Source organism: Brassica oleracea, chromosome C7, assembly GCF_000695525.1.
Source record: "Brassica oleracea var. oleracea cultivar TO1000 chromosome C7, BOL, whole genome shotgun sequence".
In the NCBI taxonomy this organism is placed as follows: Eukaryota; Viridiplantae; Streptophyta; class Magnoliopsida; order Brassicales; family Brassicaceae; genus Brassica; species Brassica oleracea.
Window position 1 is genome coordinate 37,846,521 of NC_027754.1, and position 18,130 is coordinate 37,864,650.

General features: G+C 38.2%; 4 protein-coding genes across 5 annotated transcripts; 2 read left to right on the forward strand and 2 right to left on the reverse strand.

The window, feature by feature from the left end:
* The first annotated feature begins 3,187 nt into the window (after positions 1–3,187).
* Positions 3,188–6,696, forward strand: LOC106307051 (BAHD acyltransferase DCR). Its single transcript, XM_013743888.1, has 2 exons — positions 3,188–3,777; positions 5,520–6,696. The coding sequence occupies exons 1-2, from the start codon at positions 3,322–3,324 to the stop codon at positions 6,456–6,458; spliced, it is 1,395 nt and encodes a 464-aa protein (XP_013599342.1). The 5' UTR covers positions 3,188–3,321; the 3' UTR covers positions 6,459–6,696.
* Positions 6,697–7,130: 434 nt separating this feature from the next.
* Positions 7,131–8,701, forward strand: LOC106306814. The gene has a single exon (XM_013743571.1). It carries the CDS (start codon positions 7,199–7,201, stop codon positions 8,552–8,554), a length of 1,356 nt encoding a protein of 451 aa, XP_013599025.1. The 5' UTR covers positions 7,131–7,198; the 3' UTR covers positions 8,555–8,701.
* Positions 8,647–13,571, reverse strand: LOC106306813 (kinesin-like protein KIF22). Of its 2 annotated transcripts, XM_013743569.1 has the most exons (18): positions 13,258–13,571; positions 12,715–12,880; positions 12,411–12,611; positions 12,146–12,323; positions 11,866–12,068; positions 11,516–11,772; positions 11,359–11,413; positions 11,252–11,284; positions 11,111–11,164; positions 10,976–11,029; positions 10,792–10,903; positions 10,653–10,718; positions 10,289–10,581; positions 10,124–10,170; positions 9,868–9,889; positions 9,709–9,777; positions 9,207–9,245; positions 8,647–8,903 (listed from the first exon to the last, which is right to left on the reverse strand). In XM_013743569.1, the coding sequence occupies exons 1-18, from the start codon at positions 13,443–13,445 to the stop codon at positions 8,859–8,861; spliced, it is 2,082 nt and encodes a 693-aa protein (XP_013599023.1). In that variant the 5' UTR covers positions 13,446–13,571; the 3' UTR covers positions 8,647–8,858. The 2 variants fall into 2 exon arrangements, with proteins under 2 accessions (XP_013599023.1, XP_013599024.1); XM_013743570.1 differs by lacking the exon at positions 11,252–11,284.
* Positions 13,572–14,144: 573 nt separating this feature from the next.
* LOC106303242 lies at positions 14,145–14,725 on the reverse strand. Its single transcript, XM_013739567.1, is given in 3 exon segments — positions 14,145–14,224; positions 14,307–14,582; positions 14,665–14,725. Coding segments are annotated over 3 exon segments (417 nt in total).
* Positions 14,726–18,130: the final 3,405 nt, after the last annotated feature.

Sequence of the window (18,130 nt, forward strand, 5' to 3'; positions counted from 1 at the left end):
GGGATTAGGGTTCCAAAAGATCAAGATGGCGCCGCGTATTGTTTCTGTGAGTGTGGGCACGTCTGAGATAGGATCGACGAACGGTTTGCGCTCTCATCAAGAGCTTCAATTTGATATGTGGCTCGTCGTCTGGTTCCTTAGGGTTTGAGAGATAGATCGATTTTAAGTTGTGCCTGATTTAGGGTTTATGTGTGACGGATTTTAGGTTAGGTTTTGTCTCAGGGTTTTGGAGTCTATCGTGCAGATAACGTGTTGTAAATAGAGAGTTTTAGAGACTGAATATTTCTGTGTGTTCTTATTAATGATCAAGAGGGTTCTTTTATATAAGGATTACAAGATGAAGATAAATGGAAAGTATCCAAAACCTAAACTTACTAGGATTAGGAAAACTACTAATACATAATAATAGAAAGATTACATCTACTAGGAAAAGGAAAGAGTTTCCTTTTCTCCAAGCTTTGTGGCCGCCTTTCTCTCTCCTGAAGTCGGCTCTCTCTTTCCTCTCTCTAGGCTTCGGCCATCTCTCCATCTTTTAGATATTGGGTCGGTCTCGGTCCGTGCCTGGTTAATGGCAATCCACTCCATGATTTATAACAACGTTGCACCATTTTTTGTTAAGCGCTTATCTTTTTTTTATTTATTAATCTTCTTTGTTTTATATTTTGTCGACTGTTTGTCTTCTTTAAAACTTTTTGTTTGGGTGTAAGTCTTCCTTTTTTTTTTTGATAAGTATTTGAATTATCATAAAAATGAAACTGTTTGTAACATTTACAAAGCAAGAGATGCGGTTAAGCCGTTTGCTGCCAAAAAAAAGATAAAAAACAACAAAGAGGCTTTCATGCTAGAAAGATGATCGCTAGCAGACAACTAAGAATATTTCACCCATAGTCTCATATAGTGCCGAAACTTCTTACGATTTTTCCTTGCAAGGATGATATTTCTGAGTGTCCTGTCAATCAATTTGAAGAGAACCTGCGGAGTAGAGCGCAAGTTGTTGTGTAGGCGGTTGTTACGCTCAAACCAAAGTCGTGTGACTGTAGTGTGCGTTGCAAGGCGACGAAGAGTCAAGGGACAGGTTATGTCCTTTATATCGAGCCAAGCGATAAGAGCAGTCCAAGTATGAAAGAGCAGAGGAGAGTATCCTAGGCGCTTAATAACCATGTTCCAGACTTGTTCACTAAAGGAGCACCTTAGGAAGAGGTGGTCCCTACATTCGTCCACCTGGTTACAAAGAAGGCAGACTGTGTCTGTTCCCGGGTCCCAAGTAGATATCCTATTACGAGTTGGTAGTCTGTTCAACTGAGCCACCCACATGTGAAAAGCTTGGCTCGGGATGTGTCCACTAAACCAGATCGCCTCCGTCCAATTTTGTTGTTCACCCCTGCAGCGAATGGCGTTCCAAGTATGGGACGCAGAGAAAGAAGTGAGAGAGATACCATCAACTTTCAAACTGTATCTATCAGATTCACCAGTAGTGCTGGGGAGAGTAGTTGAGCAGAGTAGAATCTGTAGGTTCTCAGCAGCAGAGGACCTCGCAGGCCTCAAGATCCAACCAGTGTCAGAGCAACAATCTCGGAGCTTAGCATGAAGGGGGATTCCAATATGTCTTGGTCCGTTCTGTCCAAAAATTTTAATCAAAGGGCCAAGGGGACACCAATGATCAAACCAGAAGCTTGCACAGAGACCGTTTCCAACATCACACCTTAGGAACCTTTCCGCTAAGGGCCGCAGCTTAAGGATGGCTTTCCAAATCCAAGAAGCTTGTTTAGTTTCATCCAAACTCCATATGCTGGCTCCTTTGAGGTGATGATGCTTGATCCAGATAGCCCACAACGACTCATTTTCAGAGTGTAGGAGCCACACTAGTTTGAGGCAAAGAGCTTTGTTCCAAGTGCCAGGTCTCTTAGGCCAAGTCCTCCTTCAGATTTAGGTAAGCAAACTGATGTCCTTGAAACTTTAGCAGCCGCCTTACTGGTGATATTTCCATTCCATAAGAATCTGGAACACAAAGATTCAATAGCACTGATGCATCCTTTAGGCAAGATAAAGCTCGAAAACCAGAAGTTGATATTGCTAAATATCACGGAGGAGAGGAGCTGTTTGCGGCCCGCGTATGTGAGTGCACGGGCTGACCAAGATGTGAACCGTCGTTTAAACTGGTCTAGTAGCGGTCTATAGTCACAAATACGCAGTTTTCTGTGCATCAACGGGAGACCCAAATACCGGACAGTGAGTGAACCTAGTGAGAAGCCCAGATGCGTAAGATCAATAGCTTCATTCTGGCTCATTCCTGCAGTAAAAAGCTCAGTTTTTGCTCTGTTCATAGTAAGACCTGACCACTGTGAAAATCTGTCCAACGTGTCAGCAATCTGCTGGAGCGAGCCACTTTCCCCATCAAAGAAAATCATAATGTCATCGGCGAAGGCAAGATGGGTGACTTCCGGGTTTGTGGCAGATGGATGAAACCCAATGAGGCCTTGACGATAATCATTATTGAGCATTTGCCCGAGAACCTCCATCGCAAAGACAAAGAGATATGGGGACAGCGGGTTGCCTTGACGTAAGCCACGGGAACCCTTGAAGTATCCCCCAAGCTCCCCATTCACCGCCACAGAAAATCCGGTCGTTGTGATGCATTGAGCGAGGTCGTTGTGATGCATTGAGCGATGGGTGACTTCTGGGTTTGTGTAAGTCTTCTTTAAAACTTGCATCCTTGATGTGGGTAATTTTTCTACAATAATGTCAAAACATAAGATTTTATTAGCCGGAGAAGTCGCCCTCCAACTTCCACAGTTCCACATACCTACTATTTCAATATGGGCAGTAGAGTCCTTTAAATCCAATAAAGTGATTGACATGTGTAATGTTTAGAGAAGGTAATTTATCCCATAATAAAGTTTAGAGGATAAAAGTAACTAAAACTATTAAAAGGACCCATAATAATACCGTTTGCATTGGTCCACTGCTTTTAAGCTTCTTTACCAGCTTTCTCGGCGATAAAACACATCGCATCATTACACTAATTTAATTTGTGTATCTACTCTCTAACCTAAACCCTAACTCACCTTAACAATTCATGCAAATATATTTATCGAGAGTGAGTTTAATTGAGTCATTAGTTGAATCTCAACTACTTTCATGGAACCTTAAATGCCTACCCAACTACACATTGTACGTCTCTATAAATAACAGTCTTTAGTTCTTACTTCACCACCCCACACTACACTACAATCTCACACCAAAAAGAAAAGATTGATATATTCTTGTGATCATCACAGGTATATTACATTGATCCAAAAGGATATATATCTCTTTTTCACCATGAAGATAAAGATAACAAGCAAAACACATGTGAAACCAAACAAGCCAATACTAGGGAAGCAACAATTCCAGCTCACCACATTTGATCTTCCTTACCTAGCTTTCTACTACAACCAGAAGTTTCTGCTCTACAAGTTCCAGAACCCTCTAGATCTCGAGGAACCCACTTTCCAAAACAATGTCGTGGAGAAGCTCAAGGACGGTTTGAGTTCGGTTCTTGAAGACTTTTATCAGCTTGCTGGTAAGCTGGCCAAGGACGACGAAGGGGTCTTCCGAGTTGAGTACGATGCTGACGACGAAGAGATCAACGGAGTGGAGTTCTCGGTTGCTGAAGCTCCTGACGTCAGCGTCGGTGATCTCACGATTGAGGATGGGACAGCTAAGCTCGAGGAGTTTGTTCCGTACAGCAGGATCTCGAATTTGGAAGGACTTAGCAGGCCTCTCCTTGTTATCCAGGTAATTATTTAATACATACATATTATTCCATATATGCTTAGTATATTTGTCGTGTATATTGTCTATTCTCACTTGAAACAGAAAGAATTTTTTTATAAAAACCTTGGTGGCAGAAAAAATGCTAGTATTGATTTTATGCGCGTTTGAATAATATGATTATGGCATACCCACTTATTTGACATATCTGTGGCGATGTTTCATCTATGTCTATTGCTGAACGAGGTTAAGTTGGTATATGTTCATCTCAGTGAAGCTCTTACAAAAATGAGTCAAAATTTAGTCATGACCCCTGTTCGGGAACGCGCTAGGCGCTAGTCGGGCGGTCGGGTTGGGCCTAGCGCCAAAAGGGAAAATCGGGGATTAATCGGAAATTAATCGGAAATTATGCGGGGCGGAATTTTTAGATGGTTTACTGTGTTATAAAACATGTTAATCTTTAATTGTGTATAACATTAATATATTTTCATGTTTAAGATTGTATAAAACACACAAATAGAATATATAAACTTAATATAATGTATTTTTCATCAAAATTATGAATATAAATGATATTTATAAAATTTTAGATCAAATAAAAAAAAAATATTATTAAAAAAAAAAAAAAAAAAAAAAAAATAGATTAGGCGGCCGCCTAGGCGGGCAGGCGGTCAGTTAGGCGGCTAGGCGGTCATTTAGGCGGTCTAGGCGGAAAAAATCGGATATCCAATTTTTTAAACCGATTTGGCATAAATCGGGGCGGAAGAGTGACGCGTAGCGCCCTGCGTAGCGCCAGACGGCCGATTTTTAGAACTTGGTTAAATGTGCAGTTTTATGTAAAAGAAACATAAATTTAGCCAACACACTCATTAAGTACAACATTCAATGACTGACCAATAACATTTTTATGGATGGTAACTACGAATCAGTAAGTACCGGGACAACGTCATGTACTTACTCTAGTCATGTACGACAAAACAAGTACTCAGAATTAATTACTCCTTCTCCCTCTGCATCATTTTAGTTGGTGTTTAAGGTTTTTACGCAAAGATTAAAAAAGTATAAAATTTTATGTAGTTTATTATCTTGGTTACATAAAAATAACATTAAATAAATTAGTTTAACCAATAAAAAAATACAATATTTTATAATTGGTCAAAACTTTTTAATGATATTAAATTTTATCTAGAATAACGAAAACATCACATGAAACAAAATTAAAATCCCTAAACACCACTTAAAGTGATACGGAAGAAGTATAGGTTTACGAATCAAATCCTAATAAGTATCTTTAATATTAGCACACAGAATCTAATTGTCGTTATCAATCAAAACCTACATATATATATGGGTGTTAGCTTTAGAATTAGACCCAATGCATGTTAGGACTTAACGTACTTAATTTATCTTAGGATTATATCGTTGGGACTTACAACCAATTAGAACTTGAGGCAGACATATAAAATACAAACATGCACTGTATTCATAGGTAGAAACTTGCGTATATATTATACATACGTAACATACATGCATACAATACTTTAAATCAGTGTCGGATGCTCATTTTAAATTCTTGTACGGCATTTAAAGTGAAGTTAATGCCTAGGCTTTTGAAAACAGGTGTGGTAGTTGGAGTAGTCATTGTTTCTGTTGCTTTTCTGGTTTCAAAACTATCGTCCAGTAAAAGTACTCCAAAGAAACGTCGATTCGATTCTTCTAATTAAACATATATATACGCTCAACCATTCACTTGTTTCGCAAAACAGGTGACCAAACTTAAAGATGGGCTTGCAATGGGCCTAGCTTTCAATCACGCAGTCCTAGACGGAACTGCCACATGGCACTTCATGAGCTCATGGGCCGAGATCTGCCGTGGGGCCAAGACCATCTCGACCCAGCCTTTCCTGGACCGAGCGAAGGCGCGTGACACGCGCGTGAAGCTGGACCTAACTGCCCCAAAGGACCCCAACGCCGGGGACGGTGCGGCGGAACCGCCGCAGCTGGTGGAGAAGGTCTTCAGGTTCTCGGACTCCGCCATCCACACGATCAAGTCAAGAGCCAACTCGGCCATCCCATCCGACGGCTCAAAACCTTTCTCCACTTTCCAGTCCCTCACCTCGCACATCTGGCGCCACGTCACCCTCGCGCGTGGGCTCAAACCCGAAGACATAACTGTCTTCACCGTCTTCGCCGACTGTCGCCGCCGCGTTGATCCTCCGATGCCGGAGGAGTATTTCGGAAACATGATCCAGGCGATCTTCACGGGGACCGCGGCGGGGCTTCTGGCGGCGCACGGGCCGGAGTTCGGAGCTTCGGTGGTGCAGAAAGCGATCGTGGCTCACGACGCGCGTGTGGTGGACGCGCGGAACGAGGAGTGGGAGAAGTCGCCGAAGATATTCCAGTTCAAAGACGCGGGAGTGAACTGCGTGGCGGTTGGGAGCTCGCCGAGGTTCAAGGTCTACGAGGTGGATTTCGGGTGGGGAAAACCGGAAACGGTTAGGAGCGGGTCAAACAACCGGTTTAATGGGATGATGTATCTGTACCAAGGGAAAGCGGGAGGTATAAGTATAGATGTGGAGATCTCTCTGGAAGCTCATGTCATGGAGAAGCTAGAGAAGAGCAAAGAGTTTTTACTTATCGAGGAGGAAGATGGAAAGAGTCTCAGCAATGGCAATGGTAATGCTAATGGTAACGGGTTGGTTTGAAGTTTATCACATCGAGTTGATTAATCAAAACTCCAAATTTGGTATTTGAGTTAATGAGCTGATTATATTTCAGTGGTCGTATTAAAGTTTGCTCTTTGCGTTGATAATAATCAAGCAGAGTGCTGGCGTGTGAGTTGTAAGTCTGTTGGTTTGTGACTTTGGTGTGTGTTCGGACAATGTTTTAAGGTGGCTTATATGTTGTTGTTTAAGATTAAATAAAATGCACTTTGCTATCTAATCTCGAAAAGTTGTCATTAGAATTTTTTGTTGTCGGCCAAACAACTTTAGATTACGTAGTTCTTATCACAAAAAGGCAAAAACATTATGTTGTCTTATTTAGCAAAAAAACATTATGTTGTCTTTGATGGAATTCTTTTTCTTTTTCTTTGATTGATATTAAGTTTTAAGCAGCTTTAGATCATGTTCCCATGTTTTATTACTGGTTAACTACATTTTCAAAACTCATTCATACCTTAAGACATGATTGATGTGATTCTTAAAAATCAAACTAGTCTCACTGGTGCGTAAGATTTTATTTATATCAAAAATCAAAGAGCCCACCAGACTTATTAATAAGCCCAACAGGCCCAGACGATAGATTTTACGACAAAACTCCTCAAAACTAAACATTCGGTTCTGTAATAATAATCATAAAACCCTAAACCGAACCGGCTTTCTTCTCTCTCTCGCCGTCAATCTAGTCTAGTCCCCCATCTTCTCATTTCTCTTCCTTCTTCTCAATGTTATCATCGATACTCAATACTCGAAGGTCACGCGAGTTACATCAATGGAGGAACTTAATATCTCCACTATCAAATCTCCTCCTCCCACAAACCTCACCTGCTCTTGCTTCTCCCTTCTCTTCCGCCACCGCATCAGATCTAACCCCCGAAGACGAACGAAAACGAAAGACTTTCACAGTCCATTACCTCATCAACTCCTTGGGGCTAACTCCAAAACTCGCCGAATCGATCTCATCGAAAGCCAACTTCGACTCTAAACAAAACCCAGACTCGGTCCTGAAACTCCTCAGAAGCTACGGATTCGCCGACCCGCAAATCTCCGCCATCATCGCCACCTACCCACGCTTCCTCGTCGAAAACCCCGAGAAAACCCTCCGCGCGAAGCTCCACTTCCTCAAGCTCAACGGGGCCTCGAGCTCCGAGATCACGGAGATCGTCTCGAAAGTCCCCAAGATCTTAGGAAAAAGAGGACACGTGTCAATCACTGGTTACTTCGATTACGTCAAAGAGATTCTCCAAGATCAAGACAATGTGAAGCAGACGAACAGGACACGGAACGTGTCTGTTCTGAGAGAGCTTGGAGTGCCGCACAAGCTATTGCTCAACTTGCTGATCTCCAAAGCTAAGCCAGTCTGCGGGAAAGAGAGGTTCGAGGAGTCGGTGGAGAAGATCGTCTCCATGGGGTTTGATCCTACCTCCAAAAAGTTCGTCAACGCTCTCTACGTTTTCTACGAGCTGAGCGAGAAGACTATAGAGATGAAAGTGTGTATCTACAAAAAGCTAGGATTTAGCGTTGACGAGGTCTGGTCAACGTTCAAGAAATGGCCTTACTTGCTGAAGTACTCGGAGAAGAAGATTACTCAGACGTTCGAGACTTTGAGAGAGTGCGGCTTAACGGAAGAGGAGGTGCGTGCGGTAGTTAAGAAGTATCCGGAATGCGTAGGCACTTCGGAGGAGAAGATTGTGGGTTCGGTCGACACTTTTGTCGAGCTGGGGTTCACTGGAGAGGAGGCGTTGATGATTATCAAGAGACATCCTCAGTGTATTGGATTGGCTTCGGATACGGTGAAGAGTAAGATAGAGTTTCTTGTGGGGAAGATGGGTTGGGCTTTGAAGGATGTGGCTTCGACACCTATTGTCCTTGGATTCAGCTTGGAGAAGTTCATTTTGCCGAGGTGTAATGTGATCAGAGCTCTTGTGTCGAAAGGGCTGATCGGTGAAATGCCTGCGATTTCGTCTGCGTTGACGAGTCCTAAGCTGAGGTTTTTGAAGAATTTTGTGAAGAAGCATGAGGAGGTGGCGCCTGAGTTGATCTCTATCTTCACTGGAGATTGTGTTTCAATAGCATTATGAAGAACAACAGCACAACGTCAAGGATGTGTTTGTTTTGGTTTTGCATTATTGAAATGTATTATGGGACTTCTTGGTTGTAAAGAAAACACCTTGGGGAGATTCACTTACAGCGAGATAATAAAGAAAGATTGATTTGAAATTTTGATTCTTTGACATTGCAACAACACACACACAAATCATCCGACAGTAGAAGGTCACGACACAGTTGTCATTAAAACGAACTACACGCAAAACACCTTAACTTATTATTCCATTGATCATATACAGAATCTTTCAAACTCTTAGCGGAGCAACTCCGGTCCGGCTACTGGAAAATATCTCCAATCTCTTTCCTTAGCATTCCCTTAATCTATCAATGCAAAAATCCATTACACATGTAGGTGCATTTACAATTTTTGAAGTATACTTACATTCCTATGTGCTTGAAATTATGTATCATCATCATAACAATCTCAATTATCTCTACCACACTATCTATATAAACCTGATTTTGATACAACATTCATATATCTAATTTTTTTCACAGTTGAGTTTAGTTCCAGATAACCAACTTTAGTTCCAGATAATCCTCAAAATTATGATTTGGTAACCAACTTTTCACCCCAAAAAAATAAATAAACAGGACATGTGGTGATATAACTAACAAGCTTACCTGTTTTTCTGAGAGTCCAATATCTTTCAAGTCATCCAGCTGCAATGGAAGATAAGAGAAAGCTTATAAAATAACCCAAAATGAAACTTGAACTTCACATTTAAAAAACCAAAATTAGGAGAGAGCTTTGACATATGTATACTGATAGAGATGCGATTTTGTTAGGAGTGAACCTAATCACCCCTTTGATACCTTTGAACACAAGTTGCTTTGATGCCAATTAAGGCCCCTCCTCAAAGCTAAGAGAGTTTGTGAAAACAAACTAATAAAACAAAACACAAGTTACTACAACTTTATCTTCTCTGTCATTCTCTTCACAACTCATGCTTAAATACAAAACTAAATAAACAAACTAACTACTACGTGAACATGGGCAACTAACACATCCACTACACCCTTCCACTAAACAAAACGTTAAATAAAGAAAACATTTGAAACCATTATTACCAACCCATCAGATTTCTCATTCACAAATCACGAAAATAGCAGAGGTGAGGCTTACTTTCTTAAATGGTTCAGGAGATTCTTGTCGGAGCTCAACTATATAAGTCGCTCTCTTTTCTCCGATGCCCTATATCATCCATCAATGAAAGCCGTGCATACGTATTAGTTATTCTACCATAACTATTTAATATTTTTCTGATCACGCTAGTCATCTAACCTTTAGCTTCTTTAGATCTTCCCTGTAAACACCAAAAAGATAATGAGAACAAAATAGATTAGTTCACTTCCTTATCACACCGAAGTAGAAATGATTTCAAATTGTGATCTAAACAACAATTTGGATCCAATGAGTTGTACCCAGATAATATCAGAATATGGAAAGTTTATGATACTCTAAAAAAAAAAACGATGCATGTCTCTCTTGTTTATCAATATACTAACTTTATTTTACTATAGAGATTAAGACAACTTACTTATCTGCAGTGTTTAGGAACTTGAGGTACTCACCAACCGCAGAGTTCTGCAGCATTTTCATACAAAATTTTTTTATGTCAACCAACCACAATTAACATACAACATTTTTAATTTCTGTTCAACTAAAAAGAACAACTTTAACCATGACTATTAACTCTTATTACCTTCAGTTTAGAGCTGTGCGCACTGAATGTCTTCCAAGGACTAAACCCAACATTTAAAGGCATACTTCTCTCTGGTGTTCTTAGCTCAGCTTCAGCAGTAATATCTCCATGCTCTGGTACTTGTTCAGGATATTTAGTCAGTGCAGCTTGGTACTTCTCAGGTGTTGATGGTTGGTTTGAGGTATTACATATGGACTTCAAATTGTTGGATAGCTCTTGAAGCCGCAGGCTGAGCGGTGGTGATGTAATTTCATTGGCTAGCAGATTGGTGTTTTCTTTTTCCAAGTTTTCACCTACAAACAGGATAAATGCAAGAAAATGAACTAAGGGCTCTCAGATTAACATTATAAGACTCACTGCCTACCTTCACAAAACAGAGTGAGACCTTCTTCAGCGTCTGAACGGTTGTCATCTCTCTCTACAATTTGAGCTGCAATACAAAGAACAAATTAGTTAAATATTTCGGTAAACCAAACCCTTCACTGTCGACATTACAGTTTCACCTTTGCATGCAACAGCGTCAACGCAATTAGTGGCTTCTGAAAACCTTTCTTCATGTTTCCAAAGTGTGTCCTGAAGATTATTGGAACTTGAGAGAGCCGGGACAGAATTTTCCTGCAAAGAAGTCACCGTTAACCTGAACCACTGAATAAAAATATTGTCATTAACAATACTACAAAATATTACCTTCACTAGGAAAGAAGATTGAGAATCTGTAACAATAAATTGCGAGCAGACTTCCTAAATTTAAAGAACAGAAGAGCTTGTTAAAGTAATGCTTTAGTAATATAGAACCATGCATTTCCATTTAAGTTCATTTACTTCTTCTGATGCGGAGGACTGAACGTTCAAGACAACTTTTGAAGTGAAAATTTCCTGCACCAAAATAAACATAAGTGTCATTTGAAGTGCTAAAAGAAACTGAAGAGCATTATTCTAACAATCCTGAACAAGGATCTCAACCTTTTTCACTGCCATCATTTCTTTGCCTTCCATCTACAAAAATCCAAAACGAGTCTAGCTAAACTACTACTGAAATTTTATCTGAATAAGAACAAGTGATGATTTACCTTCTTAGAGTTATTTTTAGATTTCACCGAACCATTTGCTTCACCGAACAGTTTCCTTCAACCATTGGGGAAAAAATAACCATCATTATTTAATGTTCTAAAACTGAATATAACATATGCAGGTATAGCAAGTAAATTAGAGCTGATAAAGTGTTACCTTCCTTTAATTGCAGAAGTGGAAGTGTTGAGTTTAATCTTTCTCTCACTCACGTTCCCCCTTAGCTCAGTCCTTTGTTTAGAAGAAGCAGTCACATTCAAAGGTGTTTGCCTCCTTTGAGCGACAGAAGATGAAGAAATAGATCTTGCAGGACCATAGCTCTTCTTAGTTGCATTAGCCATGGCTCGGTTATTGCCTAAGCAGATACGTGAAGCTAAGTTTAGCATGTAAAACGAGTCTTGGCTGAGTTCCCGAGGCTGAAACAAGATGATCAAAGAAATGGTTAGCATTGCCTTGCCTGCAGTGAAGTGTAAGCCTAAAACAATTCAACAGCCAGCAAAAATGTCTACCAAACAAGTGATCAGCAACGTTCTGTTGGGTCTTTGTAAACAGTCTTTCAGCATGCGAGTGAGTTTGCTCTCCCGATATGGCACGTGAGATTCATTTGCGTTGAGGGAATACATGACGTTCTGTAAAGCATATATCGACTTATTGATTCTGGTAATCTCTAGAGGACCGAGACCATTGTTTTGTTTCCTGGAGTCCTCATATCCTGTCAGAGGCAAGACAAGACCCATCAGATGCTAAGAGAAGATAATCACACTAACAATGTGATAGAAAATATTCAACCTGCCAAATCAAGAAAGTTCATCCTCCCAATGGATCCTGAACTGACGTTGCTACCATTAGTAGTTACATGTATCATCACACCTCTATGGCTCCGAAGAGGAGGTTCACCCTTCAGCTTCTGAGTTTTCTTGAGACCGAAATATAATTCTTTGAACTCTGAGAGTGACTTCACATGTACCTGAAAGCACAAACTTTAAAACATTAATAACATTAACCAGCAAAAATATGAATGATACACTGAGAGACTTAATGCTAATGACTTTGCCTTAGAAAGTCCCTTTAGTTGGATCTTCCCTTGTGCACCTTCTAGTACAGACACCGCTCTCTTTTCTTCGTCTGAGATGTCATACACTGTTTCATTACAGACCTCGTAAACCGACACTGAAATCGAGTATCCTCTTTCCTCAGCCATGGATAACATCTCATCCATTGTAAGGACAGCTAATCCAGGTTCCTTCTCAGACCCCTACAAAAAAAAAAAACCATAACATAATAACTCCATTACAGCATTTTTTATCGTCAGTAATAACTTAAAATGATTTAGAGAGTACCTTTCAAGGAATCAATACCTGAATAAGATGTGTTTTTCCACTACATCTGGCTCCGTGTGCAATCACATTAGCATCTTTACCCTCAAAGACGGTAGAGATAAGAGGCTTAATCTCCATGGTGAGAATTAAACTCGTGGTTTCGTGTTCTTCGTAGCAGTAGTCCAACTTATATGAATCTTTCGAACTGCCACAACATAAAAAAAAAAAGAAAAAACTTATTCTGTTAATTAGGCTTGGGGTCGCTTATGAATTTAAAAACTCTGTGACTGGACTGGTTGTTGATTTCATCTAAAGTCTCTCTTTTTCATAGATTTTACACAACAGATAACTCATAAACTGAAACCAAAGTACAATTAAGCTTCATGGCTTTTCTGTTAGGACATATTAAAGACATAGTTTTCCACGTCAGAAGTTTGGAAAAGATCTAAGTAATATATATAAGATAGATAGTTCAATCCACTTATCGTTAATTGGTTTTTCGGACATCTAATTTAATAGGACATATTAATCAATAATATAATCAGATTGAATAGAGTGAAAAAAAAAAGAACACGGAATTACCCAGGGAATTGAGCTCCGAACGAAATGGAAACAGCCTCGGATTTATCACCGTTGGGTTTGTGAACTGATGATACAGCTGATGATGATGATGATTTTACACTCGGATATGCTGCTGATGGCTTGATCCTAGCCACCACCCGAACCGCTTTTTCTCGTCCATGACTAGTCATCGGTAACTTGGTCTCCATAATCACAAAATCTGAAACTCTTACCCAGAGGGAATTTTTCTCAATCGATATCGAAACAATAAAATCTGTAGATAAAGGAAAGGCCTTTAAAATCTGAAGTTTGTTTCCTTTCCGTTCCTTTGTTTGTTCTGCTCTCTTTATACTTTGAATTGATTTAATACAGATTTGAGTGAGTAGAGCGGTTTAAGTAAAAATTTGAAATTCGCGTCGTCTGGTAGCTCCTTCGATGACTCAGAATGGGTCCCACGCTTATTGTGAGCTTGCGTTCCGTTTCGAGTGCGTACAAATACATCTCCCTTTTTGAATGATCAACATCTACGATTTTTTTTTTCGATATGGGTCCTTCTTCGCATCTTTTCCTTCTCGCATTTAGCTCAACACTTCAATAAACAAAATCTTTAGCCCCGTAAGCACTATATATTGTTTGGTTAGGATCCTTAAACATATTTTTTTGTAAACCAAAGATGTTCGGGCCAAGTGAATTTTCTAAATGTTTGTTTAGCCGGACATATTGGAGTTTTTGAGCCCAAACTAATATATTCCATCTAGATCAAAGAACTTTGAACATATGACCAATTAAAGACAAGATGAAAATGTTTGTTCAGCCTTAAAAATAAGCTGAAGCGTTGAGTCTAGCCAAACAAACAGAGTACGTAGCATGATGAGTAAAAGACATAAGATAAAGTGAACAAGTACGAATCAAACTTTATAACCAGCTTCTCCCTTTTGAACGGTCTTGAGATCAGTTTCATGAGCCACCTGAGCTCCTACCACTTGACCTATAATTATATTTACTTCCAAACCGTTACCAACACTATAAATAACACCAACCCAAATTCGTTAGGTGTTCATATTACTAACCTGGAAAGTTATTGATGTTGGCTGCGTTTATAGCCTTTTGCCTCTGGACACACACGCATCAGATCCCCGCGGCGACACCAAATATAATGAAAAGCAAGACGAAGAGTCCGAAGACAGCACTGGCAGCAGAGACCGAACCCGAACCCGAACCACCTGTGTACCCTTCGGTGTTGCACTCCAAACCCATCCTTCCCAATTCACGTTGCGATTCCTCGGTGGATTCCATCTGATTCTTCCAATTAGGAGCTGTGGGAGTTGATCCACACGGCGTTAGTCCTGAAAATTCCATGGTTATATTTGGTCAATTATATACTGAGTTTGAATGGTAAATGGATTTGATGTAGTATAAGGTTGTTACCATTAATTGATCCAACCAAAGCCACCAACGAAAAGATGAGGAAAAGTAGGACACGAGACATGGCTCTCTATTGGAGCAACCTGATAGTTTGGTGTATGTTTTCTTGATGTTTTGTTTTCTTGGTTAGTGTATGTTGCCAAATTAATTGTATTTACTAGATTAAGATCCGCACCTTGCGCGGGATAAAAGTTATATATATAAATTATTTTATGTATTATATGTTTTTACATATTATGAAATAATAAATATATATTAAATAATTAAAAGTCAGTAACTATTACATATATAATAAAATTGGTGCGAACGTATAAATCAATTTTATTAATACAAACAATTTTTTAAAAAAATTTGATAGGATATGTAATTAAATTTAAATGATATTAACATACATAGTATATTTTTAATATTAATGTTTATTTTTTTTTTAATGGTGTTTTCTACTCATATGTTTTTTTTTATCATGTGTATCTTTAATAACAAAAACTTTAAATTACTGATAACAAAATTTTCATTGTGGGACTAATAATTTTAGTAATTGATAATTTAAAAAAATTTATCAATGTTAGTTCAAAACTTTTATCAAAAAAATTATTCAAAGTAAATTTTGAAACTAAAATATTTATTTATTCAATATGGTTTATAGTTTAATTTAGAATGATATATATATACATATATATTTTAAATCTTAATGATTAATTAAATTAGACTTTTACTTATATGATTTTGTAATCATTTGTATTTTGTCATAACAAAAATTTTAAACCATGGATCGCAAAATTTGAATGTGAGACTTTTAACAATTTTAGTAATTTATAGTCATTTTTTAAAATTCAAAATATAAAATATACAGAAAAATCTAAATTTTTATAATATGGTTATTTTGTTTTTTTAAGTTATTTTAATAGTTTTAAATTAAACAAATTTGATAGAAGATACATTTTTTTATCAGATCTTTTTTATTCAAAATCATTAATTGTCATATATATTTTACCCACATTAGGCAATTCCGTAATCTTTATTTAAGGAAATAATAATTGACATTAATAATGAATTTATGGTTAGTTTAATAAAAAGTTTATTATATAATTAGATGGACCAACCTATTTTTCTAGTAATTCTAAAAATGATCCTAGTGATGACATGTGACTACAAAAAGAAGTTGTAATGTTTCACAAATAATATATAGGAGATACTTACAAGCATTTTCTCTCAACGATTTATTTAATGTTTTATGCATGTCACGCCCACAGGGGTGTATACTAAAATGGGCGATCCATTTAAGAATGATTCTCTTTTGCCGATTCTTATTCGGGAAAAAAACATGAAAATATCACAGTATAAGGCAGTTTTTGACTTCTTATTTTCAATTTAGGACACTTTCTTCTACTAGAGTACTTTTTTTTTAAGAGCACTTGGGTTTTAACATTTTCAATTCAGCTCCAACTATATTGTTGACTAACCAAACCTAGGAAGTGACGTACCTTTATTCTCAGCCTTTGATTTTTCTTTTATTTCGACAGCTGAGATTGCATGTGCTGGATCTGGACAAGACACCTCTGTTATTAATAATAGCCGTTTGATCATTGTACTACCATTTATTATGAACGTCCCATATTACTCAAAGATTTACCTTTTTCATTCAACTGCATCCTTTGCTTGCTCAACCTATTTTCACAGTGTCTTGTCAAAATAAAAATAATAAAACATTGCTAATTAATCATGTTGCTCACTGCATCTTAAGCTCGGGTCTGTTAACTTGTACAAATTAATTTCTTATTTCAGTTTAACTAAAGTATCTTAAATTTTTTTTCATTTTTTTGTTGTACCATTCTCCGTTCGTGGACTACTGCATGGTTATAACCGGCGAATGGAAGGCCTATGCGTTCATAACCCTTACCACACGAGCTTCTTCGTCTCTGGTGACAAGCAGCAACACCACCTACGTTAACCATTACACTCGCCGCGTCGTTCTTTGCCGTCACTATCAGGCTCAGTTGCAAAACGAAAGCTCAAGCAGCAATTGGCAAGTTTCTTGTATTTGCATGTTTAGTCCTTTAATTTTTAGGATAAACTTTTTTTGTCTTAAACTCTCTGATTTGCATATACATCTTCTCGAATTGACCCCCAGATTTCCTAATACACAATTTAGCTCATGTTTTGATGCACATAATTTATCATTGTCTTTAAATCCGATATTTTACTATTAATATTCATCTATGTCTATTTCTATTTTATGTACATTCCTATGTGGACAAACTTATCCATCCACGTGTACACAAGATTCCATGTACAATAATATTGCGACCTCATCTACTATATCTAACCCATCATGCGACTCCATGTGTTGTTCATATCTCACATATAACTAATATTCTTTTGATTCACTTACGTTTACATATGTACATTTCACACGGTGTACACAACCAAGTCGTATAGCTTTATATGTACAGAACCATCACCCAACCCTAGGAACCTTGTTTAATATCAGTGTATCCATCACACTTCATCAATTAAATATTTGCTCCAGTGTATAATCATGTTTTATCAATGTACACATGAATATCGTTACAACAGTGTAAACATGTGGAAGATGGGTTGAATATCATTTCGTCGATGTGGAAAATAGATTGAATATCATTTTATCGATGTACACATGGATATCGTTACAATGGTGTACACATGGATATCGTTACAACAGTGTACACATGTGGAAGATGGGTTGAATATCATTTCGTCGATGTGGAAAATAGATTGAATATCATTTTATCGATGTACACATGGATATCGTTACAATGGTGTACACATGGATATCGTTACAACAGTGTACACATGTGGAAGATGGGTTGAATATCATTTCGTCGATGTGGAAAATAGATTGAATATCATTTTATCGATGTACACATGGATATCGTTACAATGGTGTACACATGGATATCGTTACAACAGTGTACACATGTGGAAGATGGGTTGAATATTATTTCGTCGATGTGGAAAATAGGTTGAATATCATTTCATCGATGTACACATGGATATCGTTACAACGGTGTACACATGGATATCATTACAAACGTGTACACATGGATATAATTACAACACTGTACAAAATGATCTTTACAACGGTGTACACATAGCTATAGCCCCCACATCTGCCATGCTCCATTGTATAGTCTCCAAAGACACTATGCTCCATCCGTAATATTGGCAAACAACTTGGTTTCTACTATCATAAAAAAAAATTCATTACTTATTGAATTCATAGAACCCATTTATCTCTACGTAAGAGCTTATATATTTTCTTCTTGAAAGACCTAACCTTCTCTATGTTTAAACAAGATACAATGATTGTGATGGTTGTGGGATTTTTAGAAAACGGTTTGGAAGGACTTGACTCTGAGCAACAAGAAACGGTGTGAGCTCGCTCATAGAGCTTTCGGTTTCGTTGCAAGGAGAATGATGACAAGATTTA